Consider the following 13,556-nt stretch of genomic DNA (forward strand, 5'->3'; position numbering starts at 1 on the left):
ATTTCTCCGAAGAAAACTGACATAGGTGCGCCGGGGCGGGTCTTATGTGACCTCGCTGACGTCATGTACGCGGACGACGCCTGGGCGGAGTCGCGTGATGTCGCCCCGCCCCCGGCGCTCAGGATGCTGTAGCAGAAAAGGTTTCTAGATCCAGTCTCATGCCTGGGGATAATTCTACGTGAAGGAATCTGCAGCTAGAATTGTCTCTACCAGATACATCATTACCGAAGGTAAGTAACTCGTACTTTAGTGGTTAGGCAACTTGAACTATTGGTTCAACCATGCCCTTTGCGGGCCACACGCTGTAGAACTATCTGAACTGCTCTCCAACGTGAACCTTACCCAGCGTCTATCCTCCGCCACCTACATAAAGGGACACACTCAACCATATCTGGTCCTCTAACCTTATACTGACGGCGTTCACAATCTCACCATGTATATGGTCGTATCATTACTTAATAAAATTTACAGCCACTATTAACCTCAAGATCAAGACCCCCACGGCAGTGGGAGGCATGACAATAAAGTTGAGAGCCCTCAACAAACAGGAATTTGTCAAAACCTTGGCCAGATCAGCACCCTCCTTCATCCCGAGGTCTCCGAAACAATCAAGGGGATCTTGGATTCAGGGGGCAAAGCCATGCTGGTAATGTTGGATTTGTCGGCGGCTTTCGACACCGTTCCCCATGACGGTCTTCTCACAAGACTCTATGAGATAGGACTTCGGGGAACGGTGTTCAGCTGGTTTTCTTCCTTTCTAGCTGGCCGCCGGCAAACGGTCTGGGCCTCACCAGATTCCGCCGTGATGCCGCCTCTGGGAGTCGGGGTCCCTCAGGGCTCTATTTTGAGCCCGACCCTCTTTAATATCTTCATGACCCCTTTGGCGGCGTTGGCGGAGTCGTTTGGGGCCCGGATCGTATCCTATGCCGACGATACCCAGCTCCTCTTCTCGTGTAAGAGAGGAGGAGATTTTGAGGGGGAGAGTATCCGGGATTGCCTTGGGGCTGTGTTTCAATGGTTCCAACTGCACAGCCTCAAGTGTAATTCCGATAAGTCTGAGGTACTCTTCTTTGGGTGCGACACGGAGCCAGACTGGCAGGCTTGGTGGCCTATCAATATGTTCCCCCCAACGTGCTCATCCCAACTGGCTAAGAACTTGGGTGTTAAGATGGACACGGGGCTGACAATGAAGGCCCAGATTCTGGGGGTGTCGGGCATGTGTTTCGGCCTCCTCAGGATGCTACGGAGGTTTCTTCCCCTATTATCGGAGGAGCACAGGAAGCTGACTGTGCAGGCCCTGATAGGCTCCAGGTTGGATTATTCTAACATTCTGTACCTGGGCCTGCCAGAGTACCTGTTACAGCGGCTGCAAGTTGTGCAGAATGCTGCGGCAAGAGCAATTTACGGACTGAACAGACGCGCCAGTGCTGCGGGCTTGCTCCAGACCTTGCACTGGCTCCCAATTCGCAAGCGGATCGCCTTCAAAGCTCTGTCTCTGACATACAAGGCCCTCCATGCGACGGGTGCTAAGTATCTCCAAAGGAGACTTACCTTTTACCAACCGGCTCGCTCTCTGAGGTCAGAATCCTTACTTCTGGCAACTGTTCCACGAGTGAAGCGAGCACGCTTGGGAGGTCGTTCCTTTGGATTACTGGCGCCCCAACTGTGGAACTCTCTGCCCCTTCCACTTCGGGGAGCCACTAGCTTATTAGCCTTCAGAAGGGACCTTAAAACCTGGTTGTTCTCCCAGTAGGCCTCCTGTGTTTGTTGTTTTCTTTTTATCTGTGACTCTTTCTCTTTTAATGTGTTATGTTAGTTTACTGCAGCCTTATTCAATTAAAAGCGCCGGGACACTCTTTTTGAGTAGCCGTGCGCTCTACAAAAGCCATTTTAACATAACATAACATAACTGATGTTAATTCGATGGAAGAAGACATCTCGGATTGACTACTGATGGCTTGTAATGCTCATGCTCCACCTACTAAATTTACCTGCGCACGCCATACAGATGCCCATGAATGGTTTCCCACCGAGATAAAAAAGCAAAAACTCGAGCTTCATCAAAATGAAAGAAAATGGAGGCTAAGATACTCCATTGAAGACAAACTGCAGTTCTCGCTAGTTTGCAAAGAGTATAAAAAAGCCATATTGGAAGCCAAAGCGGCTTATTTCTCTGCCAGAATATTAAACGCCCATAACAAGCTGAAAGAAATCTTCATGATAGTCAATGACCTCTGTAATGCTGAGAGAATACTTCCCAAACAGACACTTTACAAGATTTATGTAACTCTTTAAATAACTTTTTCGTGGACAAAATCTCCAGTATCAAAGTCAGCATCCCTACCACCTCCAGTAAGGAAACCCTGGACAACCTGACAACTAACTCAGCTACCATGGATCACTTACCTGTCATATGTCCTCAGATCTTGTCAGACTTAATGACCCGCATTAAATCCGGCTCTCCTAATGACTGTTGCCCCCTCACATCCTAAGGAACGCCTTTTCCGTCCTACCTCATAGTGTGCTTCCCTTCCTAAATGAGTCTCTCTCACAGGGTGAGGTCCCTAGTGCCTTCAAGAACGCAATAGTGGTCCCTTTTATAAAAAAACAGGGGCTGACCCTCTGAATCCTTCTAATTACCGCCCTATCTCTCTCCTCCCTTTTCTGGCAAAGTTCTTGGAGGCCCATGTGGCCAGGTGCCTTTCCAATTCCATCGAACAGTCAGAACACCTAGAGCCAAACGAAGCTGGCTTTCGGCCCGCTGACTCTACTGAGTCAGTAATCTTCGTGGTACTGGACACCTTAAGAGCAAATGTGGACAGGGGTGTCCCCAGGCCTTGGTGCTCTTGAACCTGTCGGGCTGCGTTAGACGCGGTCGATCATAACATTCTGATGGACCGTGTTAAACAGGCCGGCATACAGGGCTGCATACAACTGGATCAGGTCCTTCCTTGAAGGCCGAACCCAAGCAGTACGACTTGCCCCTTTCACTGCCCCTAAGATCGCTACCTCGTGTGGGGCCCCTCAGGGCTCGTCCTTATCCCCACACTCATTTAATCTCTACCTAATGCCCCTAATTCACTCCTTAAAAAACAGGAAGGTAACTATCTTCAAATATGCTGACAATATGCAGCTTGTCTTCACCTTGGATTCCCCTGACTCTGTCCATGAATTCCAAGCCACTATGCTCTACATCCAGTGCTGGATGGACCTTAACCACCTTAAACTCAACCCGGGCAAGACTGAATTAATCTTACCAGGGAAGAGTGAGATTTCCTGGGGCCCAGACTACTGGCCGACAGAACTAGGACCCCCCACTCCCTCCCCTTCTGTGAAAAGCCTTCGGGTCACCATGAATACATATCTCTCGCTCAGAGGACAAGAGGGGCAGTGGTCTCTACCTGTTTTCTCCAAATGCGAAAAATCAGGAAGATCGCCCACCTGCTGCCCACTCAGCCCTCATACAGGTTGTGATACCCCTGGTATTCTCTCATCTGGACTTCTCCAACTCTATTTACCTCGACCTGCCACTGTTATTACTCAAACGCCTGCAATTGGTACAGAACCAGGCTGCAAGACTAATCCACTAACAACCTAGATGGCAATCTGCCAGACCCTTGCTATTCAAACTTCACTTGCTACCTTTTTTCCAACACGCAGCTTTCAAGGCAGGGGGCTTAATTTTCAAGGCCCTGCACTGCAGGAGCCCCACATTCATCAGCTGCATAATTGTAGAGCGTGCCCCACTCCACAACCTGCGGTCTGCCCATCTTCAGCTACTGACTACCCCTGCCGTTAAACTCAAACGCCAGGGAGGGTGTAGGTGCTCCTACCTTGCCCCTAAATTCTGGAACTCTCTACCACTAGAAATCAGGATGCGCGACAAGCACATAAGACTTGGTTGTTCGAGCAAGCCCACGCATAATCCGCCTCCGTCTTCACATTGCCCAAGATCAGCGCCATGAAACCTCCTGGTGACCGTGCGCTTTCGAAATTCCTACTAACATAACATAACATAACATTGCTGTAGATGTGCAGGAGTTGTTTTATGATTCAACTGCGCAAGGCATTCAAGCTGATGTTTCAGATGGATGCTTCTAACCACAGATTGCTCACCCTTAGAACATTACCTGACTGCTAAACTGGACCTGGGACTTTTTCATAACAGTGCTCTTGGTAGCTAGGTAGTGTCATGCAGCTCCGCATTAGCTTCTGTTGCGCCAGAAAAATGAAGCGGAACTGCATATAAGTGCTAACATCAGTTCCTTTCTTTCCCTGTCTTTTGAGGACGATACTGAACTTCTCTCCTTATTCCATCTGTATTTGATAATTTTCAAACTGAAGTGTGCACAGGGAGGATGTCCGCACTTAAAACTACAATGTACAAGCTGTGGCATGACTGTAGAAAACAGATTTCATGAACAGACCTACATATTCTGTACTTTTGGTTTTATGACTCAGTATCGTGCGATGAATGTGCACTCATGCATCTGAAGATTGTGAAGCGAAGCTGTATGTCGTTGAACATAAGAAAAAGTCACGGACCTAAAAATAGGTACAGCCCACGCTCCACGTTGAATGGTGATAACCTGCTTCCTCTCTTGAGGTCAATCCTGTAACAGGTTTTTTTCGTGGTCGAAGTCATCTAGTAAATCGAAGTTCCAAATCAATGATGAAACAGAAGAAGGCAAAGTCAGACTCAATCCTATCCTGCTCGCTAAAGAAGAGTTGCAAAGGCGGCAATTGCCAATCAATTTTACTCCCAGTCCCCGAATGAGGAGCCGATTCTGCAATTAAGCATAATTCTCTTGTGTTTTCTGGGCCATCAGAGACGCAGCAAGTTAAGGCCTTTAGGTAAGCCATGCACATTTTTGCACTCTCCTGGCTCCCTCTGGTCCACCTTTGGGCCCCAAGATCCTGAAGAAGTCTTCAGTCGGAATACCACCAGCAGATCAATTTTCGGCACCATCTGAGCCCCCAGAACCTTTCTCGAGTTCCGCACTGACTTTGGTTCTGACCTCCATTCCGACTCCAAGACCTGCGATGATATCTATTTCATCAATGTTGGTCCCGATGCCACTGGTACCAGAGGTGGATCTAGTATCCAGTGCTGACTCCGATGTCCCACCCGAGCATCAGTCTTGACCTTAATGAGTGCCAACTCCACTCCAACAAACCTGGTTCCCATACAGCATGATTCGGACATTACCACAGAGCTGTCCCCGGAGCACAATCGTATTTTTTATTCCGGTTCTGACCAGAGTTTACCACCAACCTGAGAAGGTAATGGTAATGATGGGGGTGATTTACCCCCACATTATGATGATGACAGTTTATACATTGATTTACACGAGATCAGTGGGCTAAATAATTTCTCTGACACAGGGTTAATTTACTCCTTTGGGCCATCAACAGAAAAGAGTGCTTCCTTTGCTATGTTAATTCAATGTGCTGCTGTGGTCCTGGATCTACAACTGCCTCCTTTTGAAGTTAAGACAAATTTCCTCAGAGAAGTTCTTCAACCTGGGCCTACTTCCTCTGATCCCTTATTCCCATGCAATGAATTCCTAATTGACATTCATTGGGCACTTGGTCTGAGCCTTGATCTTGCCTACTGGTGAACAGGCAAGTGACCAGAAGCACAGACTAGCACCTGGCAAACCTGATATTCCTACTCAGCATCTTCCCCCTGAGAGTTCGGCTGTCCAAGCTTCCAGCAGCAAGGTGACTCCTAATTCATCCCCCCCTTCTCCCCTGGGCAGGGAGTCAAAAATGGTTGAGGTGCTCACAAAACAAATACTTTCTTTGGTTAGCCTGGCCCTGACATTGATCAACATGGTTTGCTCATTACTCTGATATACTTACATCCTGTGAGAGTTGGCCAGAAAGATCTTGCCAGTGGCTCCAAAAGAATTTAGGACTCCCTTGCTCAAATCATTCAAGAGGGTCAGGATGTGGCCAAATATGCCATTTGTGCTGGCCTGGATGCTACTGATTGCTTGGATTCAACAATCAACACTAGTGTGGTGCTTTGATGTAATGCATGGATGCGATCCAGAGATTTTTCAGGAGATGTATAGGTATCCCGTATGGATACGCCTTTCAATGGATCACACCCATTCGCTTAAAAAGCTGACTCAGCCTTATTAAGCTTTGAGGAAAGTTGTGCCATGCTGCGATCATTGACCTCTTAACCCCCACCAGAGAATTTCAGCCTTTTTGTGGTTACTCCAAAGTGTTGGCATTCAGGCAACGTCAGGGTCCTATGCCCCAATTGCAATCATCCCAGTCCTTTTGTGGCTGGGGACAGGGATCAGGCAGGCAACGGGCAGGTCACCAGAGGCAGTGACAATTTCCACCTGCCAGTGGCATCAACATCCAAGATGCTTTAATTCATCCTTAGTTTCACACAACTGCCCTGTGAGAGGCAGGAACAGCACTTTTCCCCAGAGTGGCAATCCATCACATGCGACAGATGGGTCCTCCAGATCGTTAAGCAGGACTATTTCTTTCCATTCCTTTCCAACCCACCACAGTTTCCTCTCACATTCAAGTGGCTGTCAGAGCATCACCTATCCAACTCACTGCAAGAGGTGCTAGCTCTACTGTACAAAGGGGACATTGAGAGGGTTATGACTTGGAAATAGATATTGGTTGTTACTACCAATACTTGCTTGTGCCAAAGAAGGATGGAGGCATTTGTCCTGTTTTATATGTTTGCTCTCTAAATGCCTTCCTTCAAAAGGACAAATTCAAAATGTTCACACTGGCCCAGGTTCTGTCTGTCCTGCATCCGGGTGACGAGATAGTAACCTGAGACCTACATGACGTTTACTTACTTCAAGTACCCTTCCTGCAGTTCCATAGAATGTATCTGCAGTTCAAGGTTGGCGAAGAACATTTTCAGTTTGCTGTGCTCTCTTTTGGTCTTACCAGCGCCCCTCTGATGTTCACAAATGGGATGGTGATGGTCGATGCCCAACTTCAGAGGTTGGGAATATCAGTTTTCCTCTACCTCAATGACTGGCTGTTGAAGGTGGGCTTGCCACAGTAAGTTGTAGACCATTACCAGACAATAGCAAACCTCCCAGCATGGTTGGGATTCTCAATCAATGACCACACCTGACTCCTTAATTGAGAATTCTTTTTATAGGGTCTGTCTCGGACACCATGCAGTTTATGGCTTTTCCTCCATTGAAATGAGTTCAGGACATTTGGGGTATGATCCTGATGTTTCAGCTTTGGCCTTGGATTTCCATGAGAGCAACTTGGAGACTTCATGCCTTGTTAACTTTCTGCATCCTCCTTGTCCAGTTCACCAGATGCATATGCTAGCCCTGCAGAAACTGCACAAAATCTGCAGTGGTGGCTGCTCATCCACAGGCTGACCAACACCAGACCCCTCTCCCTTCCCATCCAGAGCTGACAGTGGTGATCGATATGTACTGGTGCGTTGAGGAGTCACCTGGGAGAGTTTGTGATCAGAGGACTGATCTCAAGCAGTAACCTGGCTCCATATTAATATGTTGGAGTTGCAGGCCACGTGTCTGGGATTGAAGGCCTTACTACTGTTCATCAAGTGGAGGCTGGTACAGGTTCTCACAGACAACACCACCGCCATGTGGTACTGCAACGAGCAGGAGGCTTCATGCCTTGGGAGGTGGCTTGTGCAGTTAGGGCACCCTCCCGGTTATGAATCATCTAGTGGGATCCTTGGACTTCAGGGTGTACAAGCTCAGCCGGCTTGCCTGGCAGATCATGAATGGCAGCTGCACTCCAAGGTGGCACTGGGTATCTTCCGACAATGGGGTAAACCCTGGCTAGATTTCTTCACAATCTACGATAACACAGTGTCCAAGCTTTTCTACATTGGGCTTCCTGCTCAGGATTTTCCTAGTAGATGCATTTTGTCTTTAATGCTGCAAGCTATTAAAGGTTATTTATAATCGCCTTCAGCTTTCCTGTGTTTACTAGACCAACCATCCTAATTCATTTCACCTGTTGTGATATGGTTTATTAAAGGTTTGAAACATGTTCTCCCTCCCAGACCATTTGTGATGCCACAGTGGGACCTTCATTTAGTCCAGACATTTCTTATGTGTCCCTTCGAGCTGATACACAGTCACTCGTTGCGTCTTCTGACCCTAAAGACTGTCTTCCTTGTTATGTAAGCGATCTCCAGGCTCTCTTGTTGCAACCGCCATCCACCTCCTTTTTTCCGGGTAAACTGGTTCCGGGAACAAGGGCAGCCTTTTTGCCAGAAGTTATGATTCTTTTTCATGTTGGCCAATCCATCACCCTCCCAACATTCTTTGCCCACCTTAGGTGTTGAAAGAGGAGGAGAGACTCCATTGGCTAGACACCATGAGAGCATTAAGCTTTACTTTGATTGCACAAAAGACCATTGGGTCTACAATCAGCTTTTTGTGTAGTCATCTGGGGCAAAGAAAGGTAGGTGATGCAGAAAAGGACTCCGTCAAGGTGGATAGACCTTTGCACTATGCATTCACCAAAAAGCAGCTTCTGGAAGAGCCAATTCTACTAGGGCTAAGGCTGCAACCACTGCGATGACATGCAGAGTGCCACTGCTTGACATCTGTCAATCCACAGCATGGCCATCAGTGCACATGTTCACAAAAGCACTACTTCCTTGACAGCCAGGTGCGATGGGAACAGCATTTTGTCTGTTCAGTGGTGCACAACTTTTTGGTCTGAGCCCAAACTACAGACCCTTTACTTTTTAGATGCACTGCTTTGGTATCAATTCTAAAGGTGAAGAATCTGCAGTTAGATGTATCCATTGGAAGAACAAGTTTCTTACTTTTGGAAACGCTCTATGTGCTGGATACTCTATCACCGCAGATTTCTCACCACCTTCCCACCTCCTCGTCCTGTGGAATGATCTCTTTACCTGTCTACAATAAAGTCCCAATCTAAAGATCAGCACACTATCACATCTTTTCAATTATTGGGCTCGGAGTCTGAAGGCATGGTCAGAGTCAAGAAAAGAAACTGATGTGAACATGCAGGGAAGGTTTTTGTATATGGTTCCAAAGTCTCTTCTGGGGCAGGATCAATCCAGTGCAGAGCCACACGACCGCACCTGTGGGCACGCGGAAGCAATGCTCATCTATTCTGGTACCTGGGGCTATGCACAAGGTGAGGAATCTGCTGACAGATAGAGTATGCATCAGAAAGAGTGTTATCAAAGATAATTAGCTTGTTCTTTCTGTGTCTCTGTTACCAGTGAAACACATAAGGTGAAGTACCTTTCATGTGGTAAATCTGATCGTTATGCAGTCAGCCATGTGACTACAAGGCACACATCAGATTGTCTTATTTCATGTAAGAGTACAGCCTATGACTGTCAAAATGAGTGACTTGACATTTTGATGCCCAGTTTTGTGGAGGTTCCCCTGGGAAAGGTACTGACCTTCTTGTCCTTTGCAGGGATTATTTTCGGTGCCGCCTGCTCTTTGTCACATATTGAGGAAGTGTTGAAGAAAGCTGTGGCTAGCCTACCCTCTCATCAGACTGAGGTGTTCAAAGCTGTCTTAGAGCAACTGAGATGGTTCGCTGGACACCAAATTCGTAATGTTGCGGTAAGGATGTCTGAAGAACTTTGTTATCCATAAATTGAAATGTAATTAAGGACACCCAAAAATATTGCTAACTGTGGCTCTTGTGACCAACAGTCGCAGTCTCGTCGTGAGGTTATCAGTTATGTGTTCCTACTATGAATGGCATGGCATTTCCTGGGCTTTCTTCTCCTGATATGATGATGCAAAGCTGTACCACTTTAATAGATTTTTTCTTGTTGTCATATTTTAAGAAACATAACATCTTTAAATCCAGTGTTCTGCCCACTCTTGACACACACTCTACTAGGTCTCCAGTGCTTACTCTTTCTTTCTCAGCACCTTTGGGTCCCAGTGTGTGACCCAGGCGACCTTGAAGACACAACGACTTCCTGTGGGAGGGGGGCAAGATGGCGGTCTGGCTGTAGACCGCGCTGCAGCACTATGCCTGAGCTCCGCTCCGCTACTAACAGAGGGAGGTAATGGCCCTACACGCTCGCTCCTTGTATGCTGATCGAAAGGAAGGAAACTACTTCTATGTATAACAGCGAAAACATTAAACTACTGAAATATTTTTGCAAATACTGAAATACTGAGAATGCTACAGAACTCGAGTGATTCACCCTTTCCAGAAGCGCTTCCTCTGACCGCGCTCTACACGCTGCTTGGCTGGGCAGCGTTCAGAATCGCATCCGTTCCTTCAAGGTGCTCCTGGTGTTCCCGCCAAACGCTCCAGCCGCGGATACAGTGTAGCGGCTCCAGCGCGGTTCCCGAAGCGGTATCCGAATCGGTACATCAAAAAACCTCTCTCGCCGTAACTGCTGTCCCCCTAGAGCCCTCTGTTATGCCTCCTAAGACAGCATCTGCAGCCTTGGCCGCGGCGGCTCGTGCAAGGTTAGCGAAAGCCGCTAGATCCCTCCGCGAGAAAGCGGAGCGGCAGCAGCGGATTGAATCGCGGAATGGAGGCGGGCCAGGCAGCGTCTCCTCTCCCTCGGGAAAGACCAAAGGAAAGAAGCAGCACACATCAGCAATGGAGTGTTCCAGGCAGGAGGTGCTGGCCTCAAGAAGAAAACTGAATAAAGACAATGTACAACTAACGGCCACCCCTGGTAGCACTGTGATGGACATGCTTCTGAAAAAGCACGGGGCTCAGAGTAAAACACAATCATCATTCTTGAACTCGCAGCCCCAGCCCCAGAATGCAGAATATACGGAGAGCGCTGCAAGTGTAATTAATTCAGGTAGCGGAGCCGATTTGTCAGAGCAACACTTGATTAGCCCCCGGAGCCCTGCGGAAGGGCTTGTAATGGAAATATCGGACTCCAGATCTGTCCTGCCTGCTCTCCCTATGAGAACTGTAAGTACTCTCATTCTTGGGGAGACTAATGAGACACATGAGCCCAATGTATCTGAGGCAGTTGCTGCAGATACGGCTGTTAACGACGAGCAAGGCTTAGAAGGGCACTGAATGTCCTTTTCTAGGGCGGGCGGAAATATTTTGGGGGTGCAAGAGGAACTAATCAACGAGGTTAATGCCCTTATTGCCCTTAGTCAGGAGCTAACCCAAATTGCACCCACTATTCTTTGTGCTCCACTATTATGTGCTCCACCATTATTAACTGTTTCTGATCTGGCAATGAGCCCGTCCCCGGCCCTGGTCTTCCCTGAGATGATTAACAGCTCAATGGTATTGAATAAAGCTATGCACGACCTACGACTTCAATTCATGATTTACTACCTGAGGAGGATAAGGAACTAAGCGAATTCTACTCCTTCTCAGATGATACCGGTGCAGAGGCAGAGGCTCAGTGGTCAGAAGAGTTCGAGTCTGATGGGGAGTCTGATGAGGATTCTAAATTTATGTCTAGTACCTCTGAGGGGGGTAGTGCTGAAGAGAGCTTGAAAACTAATACTATAAGATCTAAACCAAATCCAGCATCCAGATGTAAACAGCGAGGGCTAGCTGAGGGCCACCCCACATCCAGCCAGTCCTTGCACATTAGTCGAGGACCCGACAATTCTAATACATTTGAGCTACCCCCAACTGCTGTTGAGACTATCCTCCAGGCTATTGCTGCTCATAGGGAAGAGACAGCCCTTGACAGTAAGAGATCGCAAGCAGCTCTTCGCAAAGTGCAAGGGGTGGCCAGGAAACTTTCTAAGACTTGTAACTTATTCGGGGAAAGAGTTACCGAGATTGAGGCAAGGGTGCTCTCTAATGAAAATGAGGCTACGGCAAATACTGAAAAGATCAAACTGCAAGAAGCAGAACTAACTGATATCAAATGGAAACTCGAAGACTTCGAGAATCAGCAAAGCCGCAACAATTTACGTATACTATGAATACCCGAGAAAGTGGAGGGGAAAAATGTACGTGCTTTTGTGGTGAAACTATTTAAGGAGTCAATGCCTGAAATGACTAATTGGAACTGGGATGCTGAAGTTCAACGTGCCCATTGGATGCCGTTTAATCCACCACCCAAACCTGGAGTCTATCCGCGAGCAATCTTAGTTTATTTCGGAAATTTTTTGCTAAGGCAGACAGTTGCAGAGAAAGCTAGGCCTGATCACAAATTGATGTTCAAAGACCTTTCATACTTTACAAGACCAGACTTTTGCCATGCACCGGTCGAGAGACGTTGGCGACTACGTTCATTAATCAAGCCTTTTCAGGACAAGGGAGCCCAGGCTTATTTGAATAATCCTGCAAGGCTTAAAGTGGTTCGAGGTGGTCAGACAAAATTCTTTTTGTCTGAGATTAAAGCGAAAGCCTTTTTGGACGAGATACATTAAAAGGGGGGTGAAGTAGATCATTTGCTAAAGCTAGCAACTTGTTCGAATTTAAAATCCACAAAGTGTTTTTTTTTTCTTTTGCATTATAAGGAGAGTGTTATCAAGGCCATCGGTTATTATTTAGTAGCGTTCTGGTTGGTCCCCTCTGTTCTGTTCCGTTTGGTTTTTTCTTTTTCTACACATTCTAAGGTGGTAGCTCAGGTGTCGCACTGTATTTCATCACCCAGACTCTGACGGAGTCTGAATGCCTATGTTTGGGGGAGGGAGGTCATGGGGGGGGCATTCTGGGGTGGGTGTGGTGGTTGGGGGGTGGGGAGGGGAGGGGAAAACAAAAATCTTAGAAAAGAACCAGGTCTACTAGCAAGATTCATATTGTTCACTATTTTCTGTTCTGATTGTTGTATTCTTTTAACTAAAACAAAGGTAAAGAGAAGCGAGTCAATGCACTGTATTAAACAGGATATTGGGAAGATTAATCAATCAATTGGTCTTATAAAGCAATGGCTAGGTTGAATATCCAAACCTTGAATGTAGGGGGCCTACTGACTGTTGATAAACGACGTCGACTGGGTGAACTAATTTGCCTAAAACCTGTTGATATACTATGTCTCCAAGAGACATACGTGCCTTGGGTTAAAAGATCATTATTGAGACTAAAAGGTTATAATCTATTAGTAACATTGACACAAACATCGAACATAAGAGGGGTGGCGATCCTAGCTAAAATATATCTCGGAGAGGCATTACGCTACCTCTCAGATCCCCATGGTAGATGGGCGATTGTGAAACTTGCTGTGGGTATCACTATCTGTACTGTCTATGGGTCCAATCAAGATGATCCCTCAGTCCTTGAGTATTTAGAATCTGAGCTTGCTACATGGCAGGGCCCACTTATTATCTGCGGCGATTTTAATATTTCACTCAAATTACAGTCAACTAAATACCTTTCACAACAGAAATATGTTGGCCGCATGCCGAAGGTTTACAAGGCTGTTAATAGACTGGTAGACAGCTTTGGTTTAATTGATCTATGGGATCACACGAACCATCTAGATCCGGGGTACACCTATTTTTCGCATCCACATCAGAAGCATGTTCGGATAGATTACATGTTTGTCTCTAACGATCTAGCCCCACAATCCTCAATAAGTAAATGTCCTAAAATCATTTCAGATCATAATGCAC

General features: G+C 47.0%; 1 protein-coding gene across 1 annotated transcript in view; it reads left to right on the top strand.

The window, feature by feature from the left end:
- The window catches only part of LOC144762933 (xanthine dehydrogenase/oxidase-like), a 1,098,251-nt gene that overhangs the window by 171,470 nt on the left and 913,225 nt on the right, over positions 1-13,556 (top strand). Inside the window, exon 10 of the mRNA XM_078648234.1 lies at positions 9,451-9,602. Within this exon, the coding sequence (XP_078504360.1) occupies positions 9,451-9,602 (152 nt within the window). The remainder of the gene's footprint in view (positions 1-9,450; positions 9,603-13,556) is intronic.

This window comes from Lissotriton helveticus, chromosome 6, assembly GCF_964261635.1.
Source record: "Lissotriton helveticus chromosome 6, aLisHel1.1, whole genome shotgun sequence".
NCBI lineage: Eukaryota > Metazoa > Chordata > Amphibia > Caudata > Salamandridae > Lissotriton > Lissotriton helveticus.